Raw genomic sequence first — 27,582 nt, forward strand, 5'->3', positions numbered from 1 at the left:
ATATATATATAAAATTTGGGGGTGAAATGTGACCCGGACATGTTATTGTGAGATGTATTTTTTTATAAGAGGCTTTTTGAAAAGAAGAGTTGCAAATCAAACCCTCATGTTCATTTTAAAACTACAGCATGGTTTTTAAATACATCTTACAAAACTACAGTCATGTTAAAGGAATGGTTTACAGTACTCATTAAACTGGCAGATTAATATTTCTACCATAAACCCTTGCCTATTTACCCACCTCTGCACACACTTTGCTCTTTCTTTCTACTCTGCACAACGTGCTCTCTTAAACTCATTTGACCTTCATATTTTCCTGCAAGCAAATCTCTGACGTGTGCCTGACATGACCTTCCCTTTCTTCACTTCAGTCTTTTCTAAACAAATCCTTCCATGTTTCCTACATTCCCATCAGTTAAAATGAGGTACAACATTCCTCCTGACATTCACTTTCACAAAGTGTAATGCTGTCCAAAAAAGAAAATAATAACTACTGTCAAGTTTAATATTTCTTTCTTAATCTAATATCAGTAAATCATCCCACGTCCCATATGACAAGTGAGTGTGTCCTGCACAGTAAGGGTTGTAGTCTAACTGAAATGATTGGAAGTGCATCATTGCAAACAATCAAATATGAACTATAAATACAGTTCCCAAACCATCTGAGAGGTGGGACTAATACAGCTTTAGGTGAGAGAACCATCATCTGGAAGGCCACGGTATCCCAACATGCCCTTCTCTGTGACTCTCTCAGTGCTCTGACTGCTGTTTCTTATGGAAGGGGGCTTTAAGGCGACTCCAGAAAGAATGGCTGCGTCGTGTTTTCCTCTCGCTTCCCCGCACCATCTCGGCCTCACGCTGGCGGATCTGACGCACCAGTGCGGCAAACACCTCATCGATGTAATAACGGAATGCCGCGGAGGTCTCAAAAAAGGGGCACTGGAACTCTCTCGCCAACTGTTTGCCCTCCTCAACAGACACCTAAAAATGTAAGGACAAAATTAATATATGTGGAACAATAGTAAATATATATAAACTACCGTTCAAAAGTCTCTTTTGTCTCACCAAGACTGCATTTATTTGCTAAAAAAAAGAAGTAAAATGATAATATAGTAATTACATATTTATTTTTATTTTAAAGGTGCACTATGTAACGTTTCCATCCACTAGAGGTCGCCTGTTCAAAACAAAGGCGTAGTTTGATGACACCATGTTTGGGCGCAGAATCTTGGGACATGTGGTCTTCACCTCACAGCCGGTGGAAAAGAATCGGGATAGGACAGAAATCATGTTCATGGATGCGATTATTAACGTTACTGTAGTATGAAGCAGAGCAGGACCGAGTGTTGTGGAGCTGAGCAAGGCCGCAGGAGCGATTGTTAATGAGAAGATCGGCGGGACTTTTATTATGACATAGTCGCCGGCGCCACTTCCGCTTTTCCGGTCATGAGTATGAGGTAACGCAGCTCTGTTTATCATATTAGACACATCTGAGTGTGTTGAAAATGAAGTTATGACGTTACTGTGTGCGTTCGCTTGGCGGCTGCTATGACACTTGTTGCACACTGCAGTAAGAGTAAAGCGTTTCTGCAAAATAAAACATAAAACCGGAAACCGAGGGTAACGCAGATATGACGCAATCGACAGGCGACTCCCTCACACGTCCCGGTTCCTTGGGTAAAATAGCAATTTCTCACAATTTACAAATAGTTGGAAACATTTGGGATATTGTAAGTACTCAACTGAACAAAATATATGGCCTAGAGGTTTTTGGATATTTTACTGAACATTTTTTACATAGTGCACCTTTAAATAACTGTATTTGAATTTTATTTGAGTATATTTAAAAAAAAAAATTACTCTTATGATGGTAAAGATACATTTCCAGCAATCTAATTATGCTGATTTGGTGCTCAAGAAACATCTTTTATCAATTTCAATGTAGAAAACATTAATATTTTTGTGAAAACTGATATTTTTTTCAGAATTCTTTGAGAACTAAAAGAAAGAGCATTTAATTAGAAAATAGAAGTCCTTTATAAGACCAACTGTATTTAATGTCACTTTTGATCAATTTGATTCATCCTTGCCGAATAAAAGTTTGAATAAAAATCTTACTGACCACAAACTTTTGAAAGGTAGTATACAGTGTGTATATATATAGTTAAGTATTACACATATATACGAGTACATTAAAATAATTTTACTGCATGTATTAATCTGGGTTAAAGTTAATTTTCACAACCACTATCTAGCAACCGCACAGCAACGTCCTCACAACCACTCAGAACACTCTAAAATTGTGGTGGCGATTCTAGAACAGGTTGTGCAGTGGTTTTCCAGTTAAGATACAGTAAGAATGTAAGAATATTTCCAGGGCTGTAAAAAGCTGAGAAAATGTAGTACTTTGTAACTGTGAATATGAACAAACTGTGACATCCTTCAAAATCATGGGTCACACTTTAGATTAGGGCCCAATTCTCACTATTAAACAACTACTAACTACGACTTAAACTCAATAAACTCCTAATTACTAATAGTTAGTAAGGTTAAGTTTAGGTATTGGGTAGAATTAGGGATGTAGAATATAGTCATGCAGAATAAGGCATTAATATGTGCTTCATAAGTACTAACAAACAGCCAATATCCTAGTAATATGCATGCTTTTATAAGCAACTAGTTAATAGTGAGAATTGGACACTAAACTAAAGTGTTACCAAATCATGTATACAGCAGCCAGTAAGAACCTCTGTAAGACAGGCCATCAAGAAGCCAGCGACTCTAGAAGTTACAGTGTTTCAAGCCTGTCTGGCTTGTACGAAAGAGTGAAGAACACAGTTTGGCCAAAGGCATGTGAAGACCAGGAAGATTCTGTGTTCTTCTCAGACAGCACAATGCTAGACTGTGTTCAGTCGTTCAATGCGCATATCAAACAGAGCAAATCACAATGACACATCATCCCTACAGTGAAGCATGGAGGTGGCAGCATTGTGCATTAACAATTCTTCCCTCTGGCAGGGAATGGAGACATTATAAAGACAGAAGGAGCACGGATAGATCTGAGAACAGAAAAACTGCCTTCAGGGCATTGACTTTGAAAGATGACTTCAATTAAAAAAGATTAAAGTGCTAGGCAAAATAAAATAATCCAATACTAAGCACTGGTGGAACGGTTTAAATTGCTCCTCATAAATGGTACCCTTCCAGCTGGATAAGAAAAGAAAGTTGCATTTTAGCACTTCCGGCCCTGAAGTCAATTGTTTTTTTAAATTTTCTTTTTCTTTTGGTTAAATGCTTGAAATAAGGTCTGTGGTTTACACGAGCGCAAGATATTTTCATGTTTTATTCTACAACATAAAATACACCAGTAATACCCCTTTGTGATTTTACTTGTCTTGAAAAAGGCAGTTGCAAACAAGTGTCCAAATGGGACTACAGAGGTTGTTTGGGACATTAAACATCACCACGTTGAACAGATAAACTCATTTATTCACTAGTTTTCACAGCCTCGTTGTGTTTATAATCACGCCCTTGCAAACTATTTTAATTCACACTTCCAGTGTATTTTTTTTCAAATGAAGAGTGAAAGAGTTGTTGGAAATTTAATGGTGGTGACTTTGAAGTCATGCGACCGTGGTGTAGTTTGTTTAGAGCCAAGGTTTAGCTTTTTACTTCTGTCAATTGTATTTAGGATTCAAAATTCATTAAGGTTGTGTTCATTTGTAAAGATTATCATGATGAATAAAACATGTAAGGATCATATGTTAGTCACAGAGCTTATGTACTGCAATAATGCAAATCCAATGGTAAAATCCTAATAGGGTTTTTTTGAAGAACCGATGGGAGCTTATAGGTTAGCCTATAAAAATATGCCATAACTGCAGTGCTCTATAACTGCTGCCAAAAATATCTACACTTTATATTAGGGTCCTATTCTCACTCTTGACTATCTATTAACTATGACTTTTCCCTTAATAAACTCCTAATTACTGTTTATCAATAGTTAGTTAAGTAGTAATTAAGTTTAGGTATTGGGTAGGATTAGGGATATGGAATATGGTCATCCAGAATAAGGCATTAATATGTGCTTTATAAGTACTAATAAACAGCCAATATCCTAGTAATATGCATGCTAATAAGCAACTAGATAATAGTGAGAAATAAGAAGTGTTATGTTTATTTCTCTAGGTACAGGGGTTTCAGGTAAATTCTCTCACCTGTCTGAGATGGGTCAGGTCAGACTTGTTTCCCACCAGTACAACAGGGGTGTCCACGGTGCGTCGCACACGGTAGATCAGCTGCTTAAAGTGCCGTGCCTCCTGGAAACTGCGGCGATCCGTGATGGAGTACGAGATGATGAAACCTTCTCCTGCTCGCATGTACTGATCACGCATCGCTGTGAACTCCGCCTGGTTTAAGAGAAATATATGAGGCTTTGTTCATCCACCAACCCCTGAATATGACAAACATCAGTTGATAAATTATAGAAATATTCCAAAGTTCAATGCTGTCAAGAGCATTTATGGCATGTTGTCGATTAGCACAGACAGTTTTAACTCCTCCCTCAATTTGTAAACCAACAAAAATCATGTTTACAGTAATTAATTTACAATGGAAGTCTATTGGGCAAATACATTCCAAAGAGCTTCTGGATCTCATATTAACCCTGTAAACCTAACAATAATGAATAAAAAAAATGGAACAGTTTATTGACCCTTTAGACAAAACAAAAGGTTTGGTCATATTGTTTTTCATTGAGTATCATATTTGATACATCAGGCTTTTATGGTTCATATAGTATGATAAAATGAGAATATGAGAATAAAATATAGTCATATATATGATGTTTATATGGCCAGAAAGTAAGATGAAATTCTGATAACTTGTGATGTAAATCAATGAGATACTCATTGATACTCATATAAATATATAAAATATAATTTAATTATATAACTATAATTTGTCAATTTATATCTCTGAATAATGGGCCTTAATAAGTTAAATGCTTAGTTTTATGATCAAATCTTAGTAGTTGTTATTAGGGGGGGGGGGGGGGGGGAATGAAATGAAATACAATGATGATTGAAAGATGTGAGTATCATATTTGATCCTTGTATAAAAAATGTAGTAAACCTAAATTGCAATCCAGTAAATGTTTATCTTGAAAAATTACTAACCATATAAAATATTTCACAGCAAAACGACATTTTTGCAGTTAATTTGTAAAACTTGCATATTGATTATATACAGTAGGCTTTATAAGATACATTTTCCTTTACAAAAATATTAATTATTAGAGTGGCTATTTGAACAGGAACTACTGTCATAGGCAGATTAACATCTTATATGTTATTGATGTAATTCCTGTGGGATTTTCTTTAAAAATTCACTGTCTTGTATGGAATTTATTGGATATACATTGTCATGACAGGCAGTGCTTAAAGTAGGAAAAAAGTGCCAGTACTACCAAGGATTGAAAAGTGCCGTTAAAAGTGAGGGTACACTATAGATTCAAATATAGAAACCTGTACTTTGATGACAAGAGTTGAAAGATATATATCATTTTACAGAGGTCATTAGGCAATTTTACCACATTAGTCTCATGTTGCCACATAATTTCAAATCTAAAGGCCTGTTTACACCAAGAACGATAAAGTTAACTATTAGCATTCACACCAGCGGACGCTATTGTTCTGTTTATTCTAAGCGTGTACTTGTCTCCTGCTCTAAATGCTCAATCTTGTTACAGCAGGATGGATTCTGATTGGCTGTCAATGTTTTTATCGTTCATCAGCAGGATAAAATTGTGATTCCAACGATATTGTTTCTCTGTGCCGCTATCGTTACAGCTGTGGTGTGAAATTTGCTATTCTTTAATATTGAGAATTTTTAGAACTATATCTTTATAGTTATCATCCTTGGTGTGAACAGCATTAAGTCTTATGTCTATACTTTTGGCCCCATAGTGCATTCCTGTAAACAAGATTTTTGTTTGCTTATAAAAACCAGTGATTATAGGTTAAGATTTCTGTTGTAATTGACATTATGCCACAGATGCATTATGCAACATTCCTTGAATGTTTCAACAATGTTACCAAAATTTTATTTAACTCGTGATAAGATGACTAATGTATTTTATGCTGAGTGATCCAATGAGGAAAAAATGGCTGACTCAGACTGACAAGACAAACACACACTGCCTGTGTGTGTTTGTCTTGTGAAGTGATGACTGCACAGATGAAGACAGAAAAGGGGAAGTGAGACATATTGTTGAAGGAGAATGATCTTCTTATAGTCTGCAAAATAGAGTGTTAAGTTGACTTGACTGCACTTTACAACAGAGGTTCTTGCACTTCACTGTGTGTCTGATTCTTGTTTTGTTTTAAATGTGTTCATCTTTATCACAACACCCCTCCCGCCTACCTGTCCTGCTGTGTCCAAGATGTCCAGATTTGCTGGCTCATCATCAATGCGGATCTGTGTTTTATAGGCATCCTCTAAGAACAGTAAAAACACATGTATGAAAATAATGCAATGGTTTATAAGAGATCACAACAACATTAATCAGCTCAACTTAAAACCCCAAATGGGAAAGGACATTTGTAATGGGTGCATTTAGTAAAGACAGAAGATAAACTACTGTTCAAAAGTTTGGGGTCAGTAATATATATATACATGCACATGAATGACATCCCATTCTTAATTCGTGGGGTTTAATATGGAGTTGGCCCCCCCTTTGCAGCTATGACAGCTTCAACTCTTCTGGGAAGGCTTTCCACAAGATTTAGGAGCGTGTTTATGGGAATTTTTTAACATTCTTCTAGGATCGCATTTGTGAGGTCAGGCACTGATGTTGGACGAGAAGGCCAGGCTCGCAGTTTCCGCTCTAATTAATCCCAAAGGTGTTCTATCAGGTTGACGTCAGGACTCTCTGCAGGCCAGTCAAGTTCCTCCACAACAAACCCGCTCATCCATGTCTTTATGATCCTTGCTTTGTGTACTGGTGCGCAGTCATGTTGGAACAGGAAGGGGCCATCCCCAAACTGTTCCCACAAAGTTGGGAGTATGAAATTGTCCAAAATGTCTTGGTATGCTGAAGCATTAAGAGTTCCTTTCACTGGAACTAAGGGGCCAAGCCCAACCCCTGAAAAACAACGCCACACCATAACCCCCCCCCCCCCTCCACCAAACTTTACACTTGGCACAATGCAGTCAGGCAAATACCGTTCTCCTGGCAACCACCAAATCCAGACTCATCCATCAGATTGCCAGACAGAGAAGCGTGATTCGTCACTCCAGAGAACACGTCTCCACTTCTCTAGAGTCCTCTAGAGCTTTACACCACTGCATCCAATGCTTTGGTGTAAACTTGGACGCAGCTTCACGGCCATGGAAACCCATTTCATGAAGCTCTCTACATACTGTTCTTGAGCTAATCTGAAGGCCACACAAAGTTTGGAGGTCTGTAGCGATTGACTCTGTGGAAAGTTGGCGACTTCTGTGCACTGTGCGCCTCAGCATGTGCTGACCCTGCTCTGTGATTTTACGTGGCTTACCGCTTTGTGGCTGAGTTGCTGTTGTTCTCAATTGCTTCCACTTTGTTATCACTAACAGTTGACTGTGGATTATTTAGTAGAGAGGACATTTCACGAATGGACTTATTGCACAGGTGGCAACCTATCACGGTACCACGCTTGAATTCACTGAGCTCCTGAGAGAGACCCATTCTTTCACAAATGTTTGTAGAAGCAGTCTGCATGCCTAGATGCTTGATTTTATACACCTGTGGCCATGGAAGTGATTGGAACTCCTGAATTCACTGATTTGGAGAGGTGTCCCAATACTTTTGGCAATATAGTGTATATTATATATATATATATATATATATATATATATATATATATATATATATATATATATATATATATATATATATATATATATATATATATATATATATATATATATATATATATATATATATATATATATATATATATATATATATATATATATATATTAGTGCTGTCAAATCACGATTAATGGCATTTATATATATATATATATATATATATATATATATATATATATATATATATATATATATATATATATATATATATATATATATATATATATATATATATTCTTTCTCCATAATTCTTTCTGAAAATTCTTTGGTCATCTATACCAGTGGGGTCACAAAAATGTAACACAAAATCAATCTGAAATGCAAAATAATTGTTAAATTAAGAGGGCATGTTAGTTATTTCCTCACCGATAGTAGGGTCATGATCCTCTGGGAATCTGTGACTTATAAACTGCATGATGATGGCTACAAGACAAAGAGAAAGAGACAAACAGAGCTTACATAATTGTGGTATCATGAAATTCAACAAGAGGAGTGTAAACATCTCCCCCTTCTCCCTCATGCGGAGCAAACACACCCTGCTGTCGGCATGTATTTGCTCTGTATGCACTCTCTGCTCTGTTCCCATGGAGACAGCGATATAAAGAGAGAATATCAGTCACCCTAAAGAACCTTCTGCAGTACACTCTCAAACAATGAGAGCAAAGCTCATGCATCCTCACCAGGTGACCTCCACTCATCTCCTAGGCAACAGACTCCTGGAAGGGAAGGAAGTTGCTAGGCACCTGCGCCTTCATAACGACCAGACTGAAGCACTGAGCCAACACCCACACTTTTATTGTCTGCCTGCCTGGGACTGTATGTCTACGACTGTAAACCAGCCCACTGTCTGACCACAATAATGGGCTGCAGTGAAAGAGAACGGATGAAAATAACCCAATGAAAGAGCATGAAGAAATTAGGCACAAGGGTCAGTTGCACAAAAACATTTCACGTCAAATTCAAAATATTTTTTTTTTTTTCATAATTTCCATTATTCTAAATTATTGTTTAGAACTGTGATGTCAATAGACCACAATAGACAGTAGACCACAGATGCCCAAACTTTTCTCAAGAAGAACAATATGGGGGTTATGCGCAACAAATTGCATCTCTTCTGGATTCTGGTCTTTTATACGTGCTTTGTTAAATATAGAGCTGTTGTACTCAAGATACATTCAAAGCAGCGAGCAAAGATGAGCATATTCAGATTGAAATCTAAAAGTTTTTTATTTTTCACTAACATTTAGATATTTAAATAGACTAAAACGGCAACAATAAATAGAACTAGCATGGTTAGCTGATTACCTTAAAAGTCCACGATATCGCCATCATTTCGTACTGCCATTAACACTTTCTCTGACAAGCGGATACAATGAGACCTGTTTTCTTGTTTGTTTATGTGACATTCGGCATAAAGCCAATTCCAACTTGATTGAGGGCTGTGGGCCAAAAGTAAACACTGCATTGTATACAACTAGATCGTATTAAAATGTGCATTTTCAAATCAAATTCAATTTCAAGAAAACATTCAAACAAATAGAAATTAATATAAGCTTCAATGGCATGTTTAGAATGTGTGAGAACTGAGTGCTTTTTGCCGACTAATTGGGCTTGAATGGTTAAATGCACATGCCTGTATGTAAGCAGTAATTTATGTCTTAAGTGAACGTTTGAGAAAGAACACATATTGGATCCATGCATTCGGTCTTAAAGTGACAGCATCCAAATGGACCTGCTGTCATTATTAATGCTAATCAACAAAAAAAGGGAGAAAATCTCTCACTGCTGTTGACTGAATCCCTTTTGTAACTTTAATAAGAATAAATGTATATTCAATTTACATAGAAAAGACTATGCATTGTTTTTTATACATTTGATTACTTTATATATTTTATGTAGTAGGCTATTTCTAGTGCTTGATGTTTTTCAGGTAGGTCTATTTCATTTGTGTCTTTGTTTTATTGTAGTTTGTTTTCTTTGCTCTTTCTTTATCACATTTTACTTGTTTTCAGGAAGCTTGAGAGGTTTTTTTAGGCTATTATTAGTTGAAATGATAAAATAACAAATAACTATATATATACAGGTGCTGGTCATTATAATTAGAATATCATCAAAAAGTTTATTTATTTAACTAATTCCATTCAAAAAGTGAAACTTGTGTATTATATTCATTCATTACACACAGACTGATATATTTCAAGTGTTTATTTCTTTTAATTTTGATGAGAGGATTGTGAAACAAAACCCATTCAAAAATGTGGGGGAGATTCACAAAGAGTGGACTGCAGCTGGAGTCAAGAACCACTACGTACAGACGAATGCAAGACATGGGTTTCAGCTGCCGCATTCCTTGTGTCAAGCCACTCTTGAACAACAGACAGCGTCAGAAGCGTCTCGCCTGGGCTAAAGACAAAAAGGACTGGACTGCTGCTGAGTGGTCCAAAGTTATGTTCTCTGATGAAAGTAAATTTTGCATTTCCTTTGGAAATCAGGGTTCCAGAGTCTGGAGAAAGAGAGGAGAGGCGTTGCTTGAGGTCCAGTGTAAAGTTTCCACAGTCAGTGATGGTTTGGGGTGCCATGTCATCTGCTGGTGTTGGTCCACTGTGTTTTCTGAGGTCCAAGGTCAACGCAGCCGTATACCAGGAAGTTTTAGAGCACTTCAAGCTTCCTGCTGCTGACCAACTTTATGGAGATGGAGATTTAATTTTTCAACAGGACTTGGCACCTGCACACAGTGCCAAAGCAACCAGTACCTGGTTTATGGACCATGGTATCCCTGTTCTTAATTGGCCAGCAAACTCGCCTGACCTTAACCCCATAGAAAATCTATGGGGTATTGTGAAGAAGAAGATGCGATATGCCAGACCCAACAATGCAGAAGAGCTGAAGGCCACTATCAGAGCAACCTGGGCTCTCATAACACCTGAGCAGTGCCACAGACTGATCGGCTCCATGCCACACCGCATTGCTGCAGTAACTCAGGCAAAAGGAGCCCCAACTAAGTATTGAGTGCTGTACATGCTCATACTTTTCATGTTCATACTTTTCAGTTGGCCAAGATTTCTAAAAATCCTTTCTTTGTATTGGTCTTAAGTAATATTCTAATTTTCTGAGATACTGAATTTGGGATTTTCCTTAGTTGTCAGTTATAATCATCAAAATTAAAAGAAATAAACATTTGAAATATATCAGTCTGTGTATAATGAATGAATATAATATACAAGTTTCACTTTTTGAATGGAATTAGTGAAATAAATCAACTTTTTGATGATATTCTAATTATATGACCAGCACCTATATATATATATATATATATATATATATATCGCTATCGTGAAATAAAATCATATCGTGATTTTGGTCATATCGCCCACCCCTAAAAGAAAGAAAGAATAAAACCAAGAAATAAGTAATATCAACAACAGAGAAACAAACAGAGAGAGAGAGAAGAGAGAGGGAGCGAGAACTTTACTTACCACTTTTTCCCACACCACCCTCTCCTAACATCACCAACTTGTATTCGCGGGAGTGACCCCCTGTGCTCCGTGAGGACTCCATCCAAATAGCTGAAACACACACCACACAAAACAAACCAAAAATCTTGTTTAAAATAGATTAAAAAACTTTAAGTTTGAAGCATGCTAGATAGATAGATAGATAGATAGATAGATAGATAGATAGATAGATAGATAGATAGATAGATAGATAGATGGATAGATGGATAGATAGATAGATAGATAGATAGATAGATAGATAGATAGATAGATAGATAGATAGATAGATAGATCATAATAAACAATGAAACACTCTGCATCTAATCCCACAGCTGCACTGTTGCATGAATGCAGGCCTGTAGTGTAACATAGAAAAAACACTCCGAAAAAACAGCACTTGTTGAGGCTGCATTTGACACCAGAGCTTCTGTTTGATGGAGAAGAGGAAGTGAGTCATTCTGTTAAGCTATTCATGTGACAAAGCGAAGAATCCACGGGGTGGGTGTTACATTAACCACGGTCAATAATAGATTATCTGCCAGTGTACCCCTGTCTGATCCATTTTTCCATTGTCATTGACTGTGATACTGCATTAGTTACTTTACCCCTCTATGTGATTTCCAACAGTGGAAATAACACTAGACCTGAGTAGAATTTTTTACGTTTTGAGCGACTATTTAATTAGTCGTGTGTGTTACATGCAGCTCTGTCACTCTCATTTTTAATATTCATATAATGTTATTATTTTGTTTGCCTGAGTTTTCGTGTTGCTGTCGTAATTGATTGTCATTGTTTGTGGGAAAGCAATAGAAAATGTTATTCATGAAAAATGTTTTGAGCAGCTCGTGGTGTCAAATGAATGGGTTCGTTTTTAATAAATGACTCAGCAAATTATCAAATAAACAATATAAAAAGGGCTTAATTTATTTAAGTTGACACAATCATTATTCTACAGCACCTATTATTATCACTTTCCTAAATCATGAGAATCAAAAATTCAACAAATTAAGAATCATAAATTCATCCAAATTGTGGCTGGTATTGGACATTCTGTCGCACCTTGTTTACCATGGTAATCATAGTACGCTTTGGGGTTCCATATATTATCATTTATATTATAGTATTTACAAACACTTTATAATATCTAATGTTTGTTGATATAAAATTGCAAAAACACAAAAATAAGTGCAAAGTGCAAATGTTGATACCAACGTTGGAAAATTATAAACATCACAACAGCAAATTAAGCAGCTAATATAAAATTTAATTTGGCCTCCTGAGCTTCAAAATATTTTTTTCTGAAAGGTAAACATGCCCTGGCAACTTAATTTGCTTAGAGTTTTATTGTAGCTACTAAATTACTGTGGTTACTATGGTACGTATGAAAGGGAACTTTAATATTAAGGCCTTTTGTCATTGAGTGGCACAAATGCACCTTGAATCCACCGCGTTAAATATGTCCAAGTTAAGAGGAAAACTTGCACGACCACGAGAAAAAAAGGTATTTTAAACAACCAAAAGATGAATAGCTGGTAATTATTTCATGGCCGAGTTTGAAATGAACAGCACGACAGACAAAACTGGATTAACAACTGCAATGAAATCATAGTTTGTTATATTAATTGACAGAACGCCTCGACAACCTTCAGTTGAGTTAACCTCTGACAATGAATATATATGTATATAACTTTATTAGTAATATTTACAACGTTTATGTTATAAACTTTTAGTGGTCATCAAAAACGCCGCGAAAGTTTTAACTCTTTTTTTGAAGTTGATGAAGAACAGCCCACAATTCATCGATGTGAGTGACTAAGCTTATTTACTCAGTGAAAGAGTTGCATTAAAACAAACACTTGAGTCGTTCAAATAAAATAAACTAGTGAAACATAGTAGCCGCCGCCGTTACAGTCATTTTGCTTTTAAAAAGTGTGATTCTGTACATGATAAAACTATGGTTAGAAGCCGAGTGAGTTACTTGGTGGCTTACCTGTGTCACAGGATCTCTGTCTCCATTTGGACTTTTGTATCGATGCAAATTATGTTTAAATATTTGATGTTAGAAAATTCCTGCCATACAATTCTCACTGTAAACATACAAAGCCATGGACGACTGGGGCAGCTCGCAGATGGGTCCTAAAGCCCGCCTGATTACATTCAGACTATTGACAAAGTAGGCTGGCCTAACGTAGCCTAATAAATTGTAAAATGAAATATAAATATCATAAATACATTTTCATAGATAAATCCGTTTAACCCTATATAGTTAGTACAGTTATTGTTATGATTGTAAAACTTTAATAAATTAAAAGTATGGGTAAATATAGAAATATAGCCTACAACAGTAAAAGAAACATATGGTAGGTTATATAATCTCCATATTAAGAAGCTTTCTTAATCTTTTTTATCTTGTATAAATGTTTTTTGATGACAGTGGCTAAAATACTGTGCTGGTACCATGGTACAGTCCTAGCACATGATAAATAGCTACTGAATGATTACAGTATTCAAGTAGGCCTACAGGTTGCACTTTGTTTTGCAGTATGTGCACTTTCAATGTAGGCTACTTACAAAAATACTGAGTAATGTAAGGTGTACATGGGTTAAGTTAAGGTTTAGGGGTATAGCGTCAGGGTTATTACCCAGTTAGTCTTTACTACAATACGTACATAGTATGTTAATTCAAAAAAGGACTGTAAAATAAAGTGCTACCCATCTACCTACTTAAGTGGTGCTCAAAGGTATTTCATAAATAATCAAATGTCCAAAAAACATGGTTAGTGAACAGCTGTCTTGTAATGTAACTACAGAGGCCATTTGTGTAAACACAGCCACTATGTTAAAGACAGCATGAAACGGAAGCTGTGATAGTCTTTTCTTTCCTATTGTGATGTATATCCAAATGTGAAACAGCTTCTCGAACAAGAAAAAAAATATTGGGTAGGACTTGATTTTGACTGGATGGTTGTTGTTTGTTATTGCTGTGATCTCATGTGATTGACAGGTTGCCCCGCCCTTACACCAGTAAACACACCATCAGAAGAGGAGAGATGAGGCTGCACAAGGAAGAGGAAATTATTTTGACTGAAGATTATGAGGGTACATGAATTTAATAAATAAAAATGTATGCACAGATACATCGTTTATAATAAATACTGCTTCATTCAATAAAAAAAAGGAAATGTACATTTTGATTTCATGATGACTGTAAGACATAAGTCATAAGAACTAGTCTGACCAACTTGCAGTTAACCAAATGGCAATCGCTCTTACTTTTCAGATTCAAATTAGACTGATCTGTTTTTATGTAACTGTTCTAAAAATAAATAAATAAAATATGACGTAGTTGACTAACTTGTAAGACTAGTCAAAGAAGTTTATGCAACCAGCCACAGCTCTGATTGTGAGATGTAGCTGTTAGTTCAAATAAAAAATAAAATCCTATTTTTGATCCATCCCCTTATAATTGAAAACTTGCAGTTGTAAAATGAGACAGTTTACTTGAAATGATTTTGACAGTTTATCTTTAGAGCAAGAGAAAGAGGGGGAGACTTGATTTAGTGTATCAGTTTTTATTTTATTTGCACGTCCATTGTGTTAACAACTTCAACATACAGTACAAGTCAGCATTAGTGTAACATACTGTATTTAGCATAAACTCACAGCAGTATGCAGATAATTTGCCCTCAAAAGCATTACACTTCGCACTTTAAGTTAGCTGTCCCTGAAGATCATGTAGTGAAATGAGCAGTATTAAGCTATAGATATGTAAAGTACATGTTATTACACTGTACTTACATTATACATAGACAACTTGCTTGTACTTACAAATATTGAAAAGGCCAGGTAACAACATGAATCACACTACAGTTGAGGTGAACTAACACTGTTTATCATCTAGGTCGTTTTAGGGACACCTAAAATAAAGCTGAATCACTAACTTCACTCCACCTTAACATATCGACATTGCGGCATCCAAATGGACTAATATATTTATTACAATAATTTTCTTCTCGGTTCATTTTCGTCTTTGTTCAGCTTTCAATGTATTTGTACAACACACAACAGCAAAAAAAACTGTTAGGGACCAGTGGCAGAGAGGAAAAAGTGGGGCAGATAGTACTCCAAAAGATGAGGTTTACACAAAAAGAAACCATTTCCATTCCAAGTAAAACAGTTAGATACAAGAAGAGCAGAAAGTGCTACTGCCCACCAGTGCATTGGAACAAACACTCATTTACAATTGGTTATAATATTCTTCTTTATGTAGTTATTGATATAAAACAAGCTTTTTATGCCAAAAGATCAAAAAAAGTTTCAAGTAACACAAGGAGCTGAGGGTTAAAATAAAGAAAAACACGCATGTATCATTTCACTTAGGTTGCATTGTGTAATTCGGGTTGCTGTTTTTACAAAAGTGGGGTTTGCTGTCATATATAAACCACTAAAAACTGTAATATATACACCAGTTTTGAAGCAGAAATTTGAATAGTGAATGCATGCAGGGTTAAAAAAAAAAAAAAAAAAAACACTTTAGAAGGTGGAAGAGTTCATTCTTCTTGTAAATGTATAGCCTGGAAGTGAAATAGAAAGTCTGGACTAGGATGATGGGCACATGGCTTCTTGATTTCCATGAAAATGTGATTGGAATGTAATTCATTTAGCCTAATAAACAATGGTTAATCTCATTATGTGGTCTTTAAAACTCACAATGAGCTTGACTGCAGAGAATGCTTGGGGCTAATTTACTGCTATATTAATTTCACATGTTAAATACGAAATATCTCATGAGCCAGTCGATATCTTTTTCCTCCTCTCACCCTCCCACTTTCTGCCTTACTAATTTAATATGCGCTCATTCGCACTGGGAAAATGGCATTTAAATCTGCCTCAGGGGCTGTGGGCACCGAATGATATAATTAGGAACACATCCACACGCACATTGCATGCCTTTAAACATAGACTCTGGGCCTGTGTGAGACTGCAGTGTGAGCTGCGGTGTGAGCGCGGACACCAACACTCACTTTTCCACACCACAAAATGTTGGTCCATCTACTTTGGTTAGTTTTCGACAGCTGCCGCTGACTAATGGTTACTGGCTTATGCCAAAATCCTAACTTTGATATGGTCAGTTATTAGTCCTATCATAGTTGTTAGGTTTTTGATATACCATATACATATAGATATATATATATATTCTTTTCTTTTGAGAAACAAATCATAAAAATAAATACAGTACTCTACGAAAGTGCAAAAATTGGTCTGAATCTGCATATATCTGCTATAATTCATAGACTAGCTTACTGAATAACCTAACAGGTTACTAAAGTAATTAAGATTTTAAAGTGGTTAGAGATCTGGCTAAATTTGATTTCTGTTATTTCATGACACCATTTATATGCCAAAAGTCCAAATGTAGCCTATATTTGGCGATATTCAGTTGTACTATGAAAAAAAAAAGAAACCGAACAAGTGTTACGCCCTATGATACATTATGTACATCTTGACCAAAGACATGTTTCATGGCCTTAAGAATTAAAAAACACGTTTGATGGCAATAGAAACTGTGATGTTAGGTACAGTTAAAATGTACAAATTTGCAGACAATACGCAAATATGCTAATATCTGTCACATTTGGCTTTGACTGTTATTTGATCTTTGTTTCCCTCCAACTTTTTTGACCGAACCTTCCCTGATCTCTGTGTTATGGTAGCACAGCAACTGGGTCAAAAAGTCCTTTGCAGTAAAATGGAAATGTGCATAGATATGCCTAAAGAAAAAAAAATATTTCAGTCAACGAATAGTAGATATGTTAAGATATGCGACAACAAATTTGTCATAGAAGTGCTTTGTCATCAAGATGGAGAAATTAAGTATAAGTACAGCTACAAATAAATAAAGCGGCTACAGCATGGAGACAGTGTAGACTGGCTTTACTGTATGGAGCGTTAAGAGTGGTTTCGTAAATTAAATTAGTTTTTAATCCTGAGCTGACGATCACTTAAATCCAAGTATTGTTTAACTGATATTTAGAGTTTTAGTTTTTTTTTCAGAGAATTTACTTCTCAAATTCAGCGTCCTTAAAAGACTAAGCATTAATAAAAAAAATTGGATAGCCATATTTCTACCTTGCCTTCTGTGGTAAATATTAGCATGTTAGCAAAAATGTTCATGATGGCGTCCAGTTTATATCACCATTCATCCGTATTTACTATGAAAAATTCACCCCATTATTGTCCTAAAAAGTGGGCTTGAAGCTCACTTTTTCTTACAGCCCTCCTTTATCCTAAATACAAAAGTGTCTCATTATCTCTAGCATGCAGCTAATTGAAAGTATTGGATGTATATTGTGAATATGCCGGTATACTGGTGAAAGGCTCTGAGGATACTGTGGTACTCATACAGGTATATTTCAGAGCCATAATTTACTTTTTTTCTTTCTTTTTTCTTGTTTTTTTTTTCTTTCTTGTTTTTTGCTATGACGAATGAGACTTTTTTGCTATAAGTTCATTGAGAACTTTCCAAGTGGTTCCGTTAGACTGCTCATGGTCCTTTGTACTGATACATATATTCATCCACTCGTACACCTATCTGTATAGGGAAAATTGGAGATTGTTAAATGGGCTTCTTTCTATAGAGGGGTTGACTGTAAGGAAGTGGTATAATACGCTTTGCTTTCTCCATGTTTTAGTACTCTGTAAGGTTATGCCATTTGGCAATCTGCCGCCTTGGGTTGTCACAGACTTCCCTCCAGTGGGTCACCCCTGATGGAATGGGGCTCTGACCACCCAGAACCAGGCGACCCACAACCTCATTCTTCGTGGTGCGGTCAAAATCAATGACCAGAAACTCCACGGAGATGTCCGGCATTAGCTCAGCGGGAACATCGTAGATAAAGGATTCATTGAAAACAGGATTGAGTGTGCATTTCTTGACATGCGTCTTCTTCTTGGCTATGCGCTTGCGGCCGTAGAAGACGTTCACTTTAACATAAGGGTCTGTAGGTAGAAAAGAGAATTAATGATGTGTGAGGTTGGATACTGACAAGTTTTTGGCATCATAAATGGGATTATTTGAGTATGTTCACTCTTAAAAATAAAGTTTTTTTTTTTGCATCTATGGTTCCATGAAGAACCTTTAACATCCATGGAACCTTTCCATTCCATCTTTTCTTTACAGTGGAAAAAGTTTCTTCAGATTATAAAGAAAAATGGTTCTTTTAAGAACTGTTCACTGAAAGGTTCTTTAGGGAACCTAAAATATTTCTTTTCTATGGCGTCGGTGCAAAACCCCCGTTTTGAAACCTTTATTTTTAAGCGTGCATATTTCTGTGTATATGTATGCTGTGTACTTACTGCCTGACAGACCACTGATGTCCATGGTTGGCAGGTGTTTGGCCTTAAGGACAACCACATTAAGCCTGTGAGTAACAGGCTGGTAGGACAGTGAGACCAGCAATTCCCCACGGCTTTCACACTATGGAGAAACAGAACAGAAATTGAACAAATGTTTATAAGCATACACAAAAGTCTATCAGATAAATGTCTAAGGATCATGGTGATGAGCCACATGCGATGATCTGACAGTGATCACAGCACTGATGTAAAAGGATTTCCCCAATGGCTCATGATAGTCTTGCCCTTTAAGACTCTGTCCAAAAGTAAGGTAAGCATGTCCCATTTATCCATACTTCCCAAAGCAGTGCTAACAAGGGGGACAATGCCCATCATTGTGGACAAGACCAGCTCTTTCGAGACCGAGACCAAGACTAGAAGAGTGTTGAGTCAGAGACAAGCCAGAGACCTGAAGAGGGTGTTAATGATTCAGGCAGTCTAAGTTTGGGCAGCGTGCAGACAGTATTCCTACGGAGAAACACAATAGCACAGAGCATCATATGTGCGAATTCGGCAATGAGTCTTGAGTTAAGGCCAAATCCTAATGCCTCCAAGTCCGTGAAAAGGCCAAGACCATGAATATATGGTCTTGGAGCTCGGGTTTCAGACAGAGGCCGGTCTTGAGTACTACAACATGCCATCAACCTTGTCCAAGTGCTTGCAATACTCATGGCCATCATAGCCAAGTCAGTGAGTGTTGAGAGACCTAATGCTACCCCTGATTCTGGGACAAGGTAGGGTTTGCAAGTGATGCAATCCAGTGAGGAAGTGCTGCAATACAGGAACAATGTGTTCTCCTGGCACCCCTGACCTCTAGGACAAAACCAGACAAAAAGTAAGAGTTTTTTTTTTGTTTGTTTGGAAATTGTTTTTGGAGGGTCCCCTGGCCAAGTGCAGGGGTTTCAAATCCTGCTCCTGGAGGACCACTGTCCTGCAGAGTTTTGCCCCAATTAAACACAAATGGACCAATGTTATCAGCATTTACCAGAATTTTCCAGGAAGGTATGTTGGGACAAACTGTAGCTAAACTCTGTAGGATGTCTGGGTTGTCCAGGACTGTAATTGGATACAAAGGGCCAAAAGTATGACTGCTGGTGTCAAGTCTTCAGAAATACTGGCAACTACTGGTTTCACTTTATTTTGATGGTCCCTTTAACACATTCTGTTGACTATAAGTAACATTGCACATACATGTCTACTAACTCTCATTAGAGTGTTAGTCGAGTACAGACTGGTAGGATTAGGGTTAGAACATAGACTGTAAAAAATATGGACGTAGTGTCCGTGACGTCACCCATTGGATTCTGATGAGCAGTTTTGAAGCGCAAAGTATGGACGAGATGGCTGTTGCCATCTTGGCAGCGCGTCATCGCGCGTCACTCTTGGATAACAGAGAACGGGCAAAAAGGCGGGACGTGGGCGGAGCTGAAGTGACGCGATGACTAACAGACTACAATTTGTACCAGGCTGTAAACATGTTTTAATCTGCTGTAAAGTTGGGCATTTTAACATGGGGCTCAATGAGATTCTGCTCCCTTCTGGAGCCTGTCCCTAGCAGCCAGTCAATGAATTGCAGTATGTCACTTATAGTAAACAGAATGATAAAAAGGGACCATCAAAATAAAGGTGTTACCCAAGTACCTTCTGTCATTTAACAAAGTCAGGGTCCTTCAACACTCCAGGAGCATTGGAAGTACATGGGCTCTCCTTTCAGTATGCATGGTGTCCCCACATTATCCCATATGATACATTTCTGACAACTGAAGTCATTATCCACCTGGGGTGCTAGAAGGAAAAATGACTTCATCACCTGGAAAGTGAAATGGACCGTAAAGGAGGACAGAGCATTCACTGCAATTACACCAGAGCCTGTCCTGTTCACATGATACATTAAATTGCCACTTATTCTCTAGATGGACAAGTGTGAGAAAGAACTGCAATGGTGAGCCATCTGTGCGCCTGTCAGTTCTCCCTGGGCAATGGTGATCATATGTTCATGTGGGTAAGCAAGGTGGAATAATTAAAGGCACCTCTCCATTGTCTTAAGAGAAGAGGACAAAAAGAGCATTGGTGTCTCTGCAAGCCACGCTTCAACTCCCACAGGACATTCATTTCTAACCCTGTCTCTGCAAATACAGTCTTGCAATCTGACACTTATGAGCACTGAAACCTTCAGCAACAGCTTACGGTGACTTTTAAACCATAATTTTAATCACGAGTTATGAAACTCTGCCTCATATTAAAAGCAGTAGCAAATTGTGATGACACAGATATACAAGTTCCAAATTTAAAACAGTTTCAAAATGTAACAGCAAGTTGTTTAGCAACAAGCAACCAATATAAACTGTCTTAACGCTTTCTTCAAATAAATGTCCATGTACTTTGTACAGTTGCTGAGTTTAATTTCAGTGCTGAACTTTCACTGTTCCTCAATGGTAGAACAAGCACCCAGCCTTAACTCGGTTGCCAAAACTACACAAAAAAATAAATAAATAAAGCCACTCATTACCATTTAAAAAGACATCCTTTTCTGTACTGTTATTCACATTCAGTTCTGGTCTACACTGCTATAATTGTTGCCTTATTTTCCAGGAAAAATATCAAGATATTTTTGAGGAGAAACATTTTTGATGAGCAAAACATTTAAGTTACATTTAAGAGTATAATTTGAATTAATTTTTAAGATATGCTAAATAGTTTGATTTTATTTTTAAGCTTAAACCTGCCTTTATACAACAACAAAAAACATTTTAAATTTATTTTAAACTGTTTGAATGGGATAAGAAAAAAAATTAACTAAGCTATTTTCTTTAAAGTTTTATTGTCTTATGCAATTTTTCGACTCATGTAAATGTATCTTGTTGTTATGATGTTTAAAGATTTTTCTGTTGCACAAACCTTCCTCCACATCATATGCAAAGACTTCTAGATATATAAACGTTGCCTTTCCCCCCCTTGTTTTTCTCTTGCCATCTCTGTCTTTATTTTTCTCTTCTCTTCTTTGAGAGTAAAGATTCCAGTCCTGCTCCTGGTTATCACCATGGCAACTTGCATTAGGAGACATCCAGGAGCTAAACATGGACTTAAAACAGCCTTCATCTTAATGTGTAATGTCTGTAAGTGTTTGTGATTTTCATTTTAGCTGAATAATGAGGCATAGTCTCTATGGGTAACTTTGCTTCTTAAATTCCTTTAGATTTTTATATTTTGGCTATTGACCAATTTGAGGTAGGGGTGGGAGGGGGGTAGATTTATTTTAAACATCTGCCAGGACTTTACAATATTAAACAATATTATTTTACAGTAAAGTACTGTAGTCAAAATTGACAGTAAAAACAATCATGCTGGGTTATTTTCTGTGAAATCGATGCAATTATTAACCTGGAATACACTGTAATTTTACACTGAAATCTGAGAGCTTTCTGACCGTACATAGACTGCAACGTTATTACAACTTTCAAAGCCCAGAAAGGTAGTAAAGATATACAGAGTCGGCGTTCTGACGTAGAAACCGGAAGCGCTGCACTGTGTTTACAACATGAACAGCGTAGGAAACTGACACAGAAGAGAAGAAATTGTTGAATAAAGTTGTTATTTGTGTTTGTTTTTTTTGCGCATAAAAAATATTCTTGTCGCTTCCTAACATTTAGTTTGAACCACTGTAGTCACATGGACTATTTTAACGATGTCTTTACTACCTTTCTGGGCCTTGAAAGTGGCAATTACATTGCAGTCTATGTGGGGTCAGAAAGCTCTCAGATTTCATCAAAAATATCTTAATTTGTGTCTTAATGAGTGAATCATTTTCATTTTTGGGTGAACTTACCCTTTAAGTCTATTCAAATACAAATATAAACATGAACACTTTAAAACAGATACCTACGAATATGATTGAGGTCACTCTAGTTTGACCTCGGCTAAATGTCATTAGGCTACTCTTATTCTGCTCACATTCATTTTCTTTCTCTTCCATGAAACTATAAGCGAGCAAAACGGGCATGGCGCTGCCGCAGTATGTCACTCACTCTTCATAATCACCCATCTCTCTCCACCACTCTCTCTCACTGCACAAACTGCACCCCATCTGTTTCCTGAGCTTTTTCTCCTTCCTCCTCTCCCATAATCCTCTCCCTCCCTCTCTCTCTCTCTCTCTGTCTTTCTCCTAGCGGAATCGATTGTCCACCACTCCCAGCCAACACCCTAATGCTCCTGTCTTGTGGAGCCATATAGGCAGTGATTCAATTTATGATACTCTCTTTATAGAAGAGTATAAAGCAGACAGGAAGTTCTCTGATTTGAACAAGCTTACTCTGCATATTCTGTGTACTGATTTACAAAGCCGTACACAAGCGGGAACACAAGCTCAAATACTTATTTCCCTCAAAGCGCTAAAGATTTTCTGCGGCCAGAGAGAATGAGATTATGAAAATTGCTTATAATGCTATTGTTCCTGTTTTGATGGAAATACAGCAGAGTATTATACTATTATTACTTGTTATGCAACAACTTTTAACAGTGTTCTGCTTGTGTTTGAGTGAAAATGGGTGCAAATCCTTCATCATAACTCAGTCGCGCTTTCTCTCTCTATTTAAATGGGTGTTCACTAGTAAGGCCCCTTTTACACCTGCTATCTGTCTTGTGTGACCCGACCATCACAAACAGACAATAAGTGCTCTAAATATAGGTGTAAAAGAGGTTCAAAACATTTTGTGATCACTAACTATAGTTTCAAGGTAGTCAAAAATGCATGTGATCACAGTAAAGTGTGAACACTGATCTGATCTAATGTCTCTCGGACATTAAGGGCCCTATTTTAACGATCTGAGTGCATTGCCTGAAGCGAGTGGCGCATTTAGGGCATGTCCGAATCCACTTTTGCTAGTTTAATGATGGGAAAAACGGTCGGTGCGCCAGGTCCAAAAGGGTTGTACCTAGTCACTTAATGAGTAACACAAAAAAATAAAAATGAACACAAAAAATACTGCTTTATTGACTTTACACCAGTCAATGGTGCAGTCGTTTTCAATTGCCTCAAAATAACAACGCCCAAACAATGCGCCTGAACACACCTCTGTTTTAGACCAGCACACCTATGCGTGAACAGATGGGTGCGAGTGCATTTGCTATTTAAACAAGGTGGCACTGGACGTGAAAATGATAACTGCATCGGGCTGAAACTAGCAAAAAACACTTGCGTCGTGCCCGGCGTCGCATTGTGCCGGGTGTGTGATAGGACCCTACAGGTAGGGTAGGCAATTTTCTTTTCATAAACACTCTTTGTTATTCTGGTTGAAACTCTCTTCACATCCTAATAGCAATCAATAACAGAAGTGGACTAAATATATATATTTTTTACATATATCTTCTATGGAATTTTCAGGACCAAAAACATTTTCGTCCAATCATTGCATTCGGCATGTCCTACCTGCCTGTCAACTGATGTATATTAACATACCTCTGCGCACCTGCTCGCGCAGGTCATCAGCGCGTTCCGTAAGGCTATACAGAGTTGTAGACATAAGGTGCATTCCATTCGACCGTAAGTGGACTGCGAAGTGAGATTCCAATCCGAAGGGAGTGAACATGTTCCGTTCAAAGGGCACTGCGAACGGCGTAGGGAAGAAGGGAACATCAATACATCACTCCACAGGAAGTGGAAAGCGAAAATCACTTGTCATTGCGCGTCGCATCACCAGTCCAAACTAACGATGGAGCGGAGCCGTTGGAAGAGTTTTTAAACGGCTCTGAGATGGAAGAGTTTACTACAAAACTAGAGTATGACTGGTTATGGCAATGACTGTTGGCAATGACTATTTGCATATTCTATAGAAAATTAACAAATTAAAAGTGTTGAGAAGCAGCTGAGGCCTGTCATTTTTTACTTTATTTACCTCGTTTACTATGCTGCGCATGGGAAAGAAAGCGCACAAGATAAAACCCCTGCAATTAATAAGACCATTGATTAAAAACACATTAATACATAGTTACCCAAATCAAAACGTATTTTCATATTGAGCAGTTCATATCCAAAATCATATTGATTTTTATATTAGCATCAAATCTGTTTATAGTCAATTAAATATACAAGTATATGTAAATTAATAAAACGAATAGACTAATACAACGTTTTGATAATATTTTTAGGTACATTCTGTGTGTTTTGTAAATGTATATTTCTATTATATGGATTTAAATTTTAAAGTAAAGTAAATTACAATATTAATTTATGTTGTATCATAATCTGTGCGACCCCGTCGTTGCCTTTCTTTGACGTTGCAGGGCGTTCCAAATGAGAGATTATTGTCAGCGAAGTCCACTTCAACTGATATACCGTGCTCAGGGAGTAGGGAGCAGGGAACACTGCGTAGGGATCCTGTCGAATGGAACGCACCTCATGTCACAGGGCGCCGTGAACAAACAGCAGTACTCTTTGACAGTTCCTCCTGAGCCAAAACTGAAGGATCATGTGACACTGAAGACTGGAGTAATGGCTGATGAAAATTCAGTTTTGTCATAACAGTAATAAATACGTTTTAAAATGTACTACAATAGAAAATAGTTATTTAAAAATATATATATATATTTCACAATATTACTGGTTTTGTCATTTCTGTTTTTTCATTTCAACCTTGCTGAGCACAAGAGACTTCTTTCAAAAACATTAAAAATCTTACTGACCCCAAACTTAGTGTATACAGTTAAAACACCAGAGACCCTCCCTACAAAATACTATCACAAGTGGTTACGGGAAAAACATTTTTTCCATCAATAAAAGGCATCCATACCATGTGTAAACAGGCGTATAAGAAACAACAGGAGCATAGAAAGTATCAATAATTTTCCCGAAGCAAATAACTGAAGAGATGCTAGTTGTTTTGTTTGTGAGTATCATTGCTAATGATGCAAGTTTCCAAATGGCTGTACTGATGGATGTGCCCCCTGCAGTCTGTAACCTTTATGGCTACAATCTCTGTCTGCAATAATGCCACTTTAATGGGCCGTGGATCAATAGACGCTCTCACCACCCATAAAGCCCAGCCCATATGTGCAAGGAGCACAATGGTATACAATTACATAATATAACATCTATAGTATGAAACACAGGATGATTTCAGAAGAAAATATGATTGATGTTTGTCCATGCAAAAATCTCTGCCACAGTGGTGATTTCTAAGCAGTTTCTAATTCCCCATTCTCTATTATATTCTGGTCTCTAAATATGGCTCAGGTAACTTCCCGTCATTACTTACAAAAGTAATAGCAACCTTTCCCCAACAAACCTTGTGAAAAAGTGAGCTGAAGTGTGCTTAACTGTAATAAATATACACTTGTAGTGTACTTCAAATCTTAAAAATATATATTTTTTAAACTGTACTTGTCTTGTAGATAATATGATATTAATTAAATAATTGTACATAAAGAGAATACACGTGCTAGAGTGTTTCTTAACTCTTAACTTTTCAAAAAATACACTTTGTAATGATGTTAAATTATAACCTTTATCTTAAAGTACATTTTAAATCAATGTTTTAATAATATTTTGTCATTCTTTAAAGAAGTACACTTATTTTAATGTGTTGACTAACATACTTAAGCATATGTACAGAACTTGGTTATAATTTTCACAGTGTTATGGTGAGAAAATTGTGCTTGGTACACTTATTTTTCATACTAACTGGAATAGCACATAAAACAGCTTCCCCTTAAAACCACTTTGTAATCTCACAGTTACAAATACAGCTGCAAAGGTCTCAAAAATCACATTTGAAAAAAATGTAAAGCTTATATATCCTCTAAAATGCCAAAAACAAAACAAAAGTTCAAAATGTCAACACAATAAAATCAGCAGCTCTGTGACTCAGTCTCAAGAAAAGTTGTGGGATAATAGCTTCAATGAACTGGAATTGATGGCAGCGCTGTCAATCTGAAACTGCTTGTATGAATCACAGGGACCCTTAACCTGGGGCAAAGATCTCAAAATCTTTTCTTTTACCTTATTTCCTATATCAGGTTTATGTCTAAAGCTGGAGAAAGACTTTCACCCACAATGACTGCCGCTAACCATAAAACATCTTGGGAGATCCATAAAGGTTCGAGCAGCCATCTCATGGGAATGATTAAGTTTAACGATCACTGCGTCGAATAACAGCCGAGGAATATGATGCCGTTTGCAGAGCCACCCAATACTGATGTTTTCATGTTTTCGAATGATTTAAGTGTGGTGTTATGAAGATTACAGGCATCTAAGGCCACGTACACACTGCAGCTGAATTCAGGTGTCAGTTCACCTTTTAGTGCTTACGCCCGTTTCACACATACTCCGTTTGCAGTGCGTATGCGGTGCGTATTTTTTTCCGTACCCATGTTAACGGATTACAGCTTTCACACTGCGCGCGGATGCTGTCCGTCAGTCCGTTCCAGGTGCGGTGCGTCTGCAGCAGTCCGGCGATCGTTTCCGTAGGCCTACCGAGTCTATTTTTTGCTGTGCTGCACTGCGGAATTAAAGTGACAGCACAATGTTCGCTTTAAAATAAACATGTACTGACGCGAAAATCTAGTAATTTTACCACAGATGTATGTAATTTAAAATATACTCTGTTTCTGTCACGGAACGCTCAACCACGCCTCCTCCTGGTTTCACCAGATCTCTCTCTCCTGCGTATTAAGACTGCATTTCCCTTCCTTGCTCCTCTGCTAATTATTAGTTCATTATTATCACCTGTGGACCCTCAGCTCACCTTTATCTGGACTGCTCTGCTCATTGTTCATTTGTGAAGTCTT

At 37.1% G+C, this 27,582-nt stretch overlaps 2 protein-coding genes across 2 annotated transcripts in view; both read right to left on the reverse strand.

Moving 5' to 3' along the window:
• Nucleotides 1–269: 269 nt before the first annotated feature.
• On the reverse strand, nucleotides 270–13,521 carry rit1 (Ras-like without CAAX 1). Its single transcript, XM_079828676.1, has 6 exons — nucleotides 13,397–13,521; nucleotides 11,389–11,478; nucleotides 8,279–8,335; nucleotides 6,424–6,497; nucleotides 4,218–4,409; nucleotides 270–981 (listed from the first exon to the last, which is right to left on the reverse strand). The coding sequence occupies exons 2-6, from the start codon at nucleotides 11,468–11,470 to the stop codon at nucleotides 751–753; spliced, it is 636 nt and encodes a 211-aa protein (XP_079684802.1). The 5' UTR covers nucleotides 11,471–11,478; nucleotides 13,397–13,521; the 3' UTR covers nucleotides 270–750.
• A 1,451-nt stretch (nucleotides 13,522–14,972) lies between these two features.
• Nucleotides 14,973–27,582, reverse strand: part of syt11a (synaptotagmin XIa) — a 33,642-nt gene continuing 21,032 nt past the window's right edge. Inside the window, exons 3-4 of the mRNA XM_079829504.1 lie at nucleotides 18,763–18,883; nucleotides 14,973–18,405 (exon numbers count right to left, since the gene is read on the reverse strand). Of these exons, the coding sequence (XP_079685630.1) occupies nucleotides 18,095–18,405; nucleotides 18,763–18,883 (432 nt within the window). The 3' untranslated portion in view covers nucleotides 14,973–18,094. The remainder of the gene's footprint in view (nucleotides 18,406–18,762; nucleotides 18,884–27,582) is intronic.

Source organism: Gobio gobio (assembly GCF_949357685.1).
Source record: "Gobio gobio genome assembly, chromosome: 11".
Lineage (NCBI taxonomy): Eukaryota > Metazoa > Chordata > Actinopteri > Cypriniformes > Gobionidae > Gobio > Gobio gobio.

Excerpts from the sequence above, each read along its gene's own strand:
- rit1 (XM_079828676.1), bottom strand. The coding sequence starts at position 11,470 with ATGGAGTCCTCACGGAGCACAGGGGGTCACTCCCGCGAATACAAGTTG. Across the intron at positions 4,410-6,423 it reads TCTTGGACACAGCAGGACAG|GCGGAGTTCACAGCGATGCG; the intron begins GTAGGCGGGAGG and ends CTCTTAAACCAG. Across the intron at positions 982-4,217 it reads ACCTGACCCATCTCAGACAG|GTGTCTGTTGAGGAGGGCAA; the intron begins GTGAGAGAATTT and ends TTACATTTTTAG.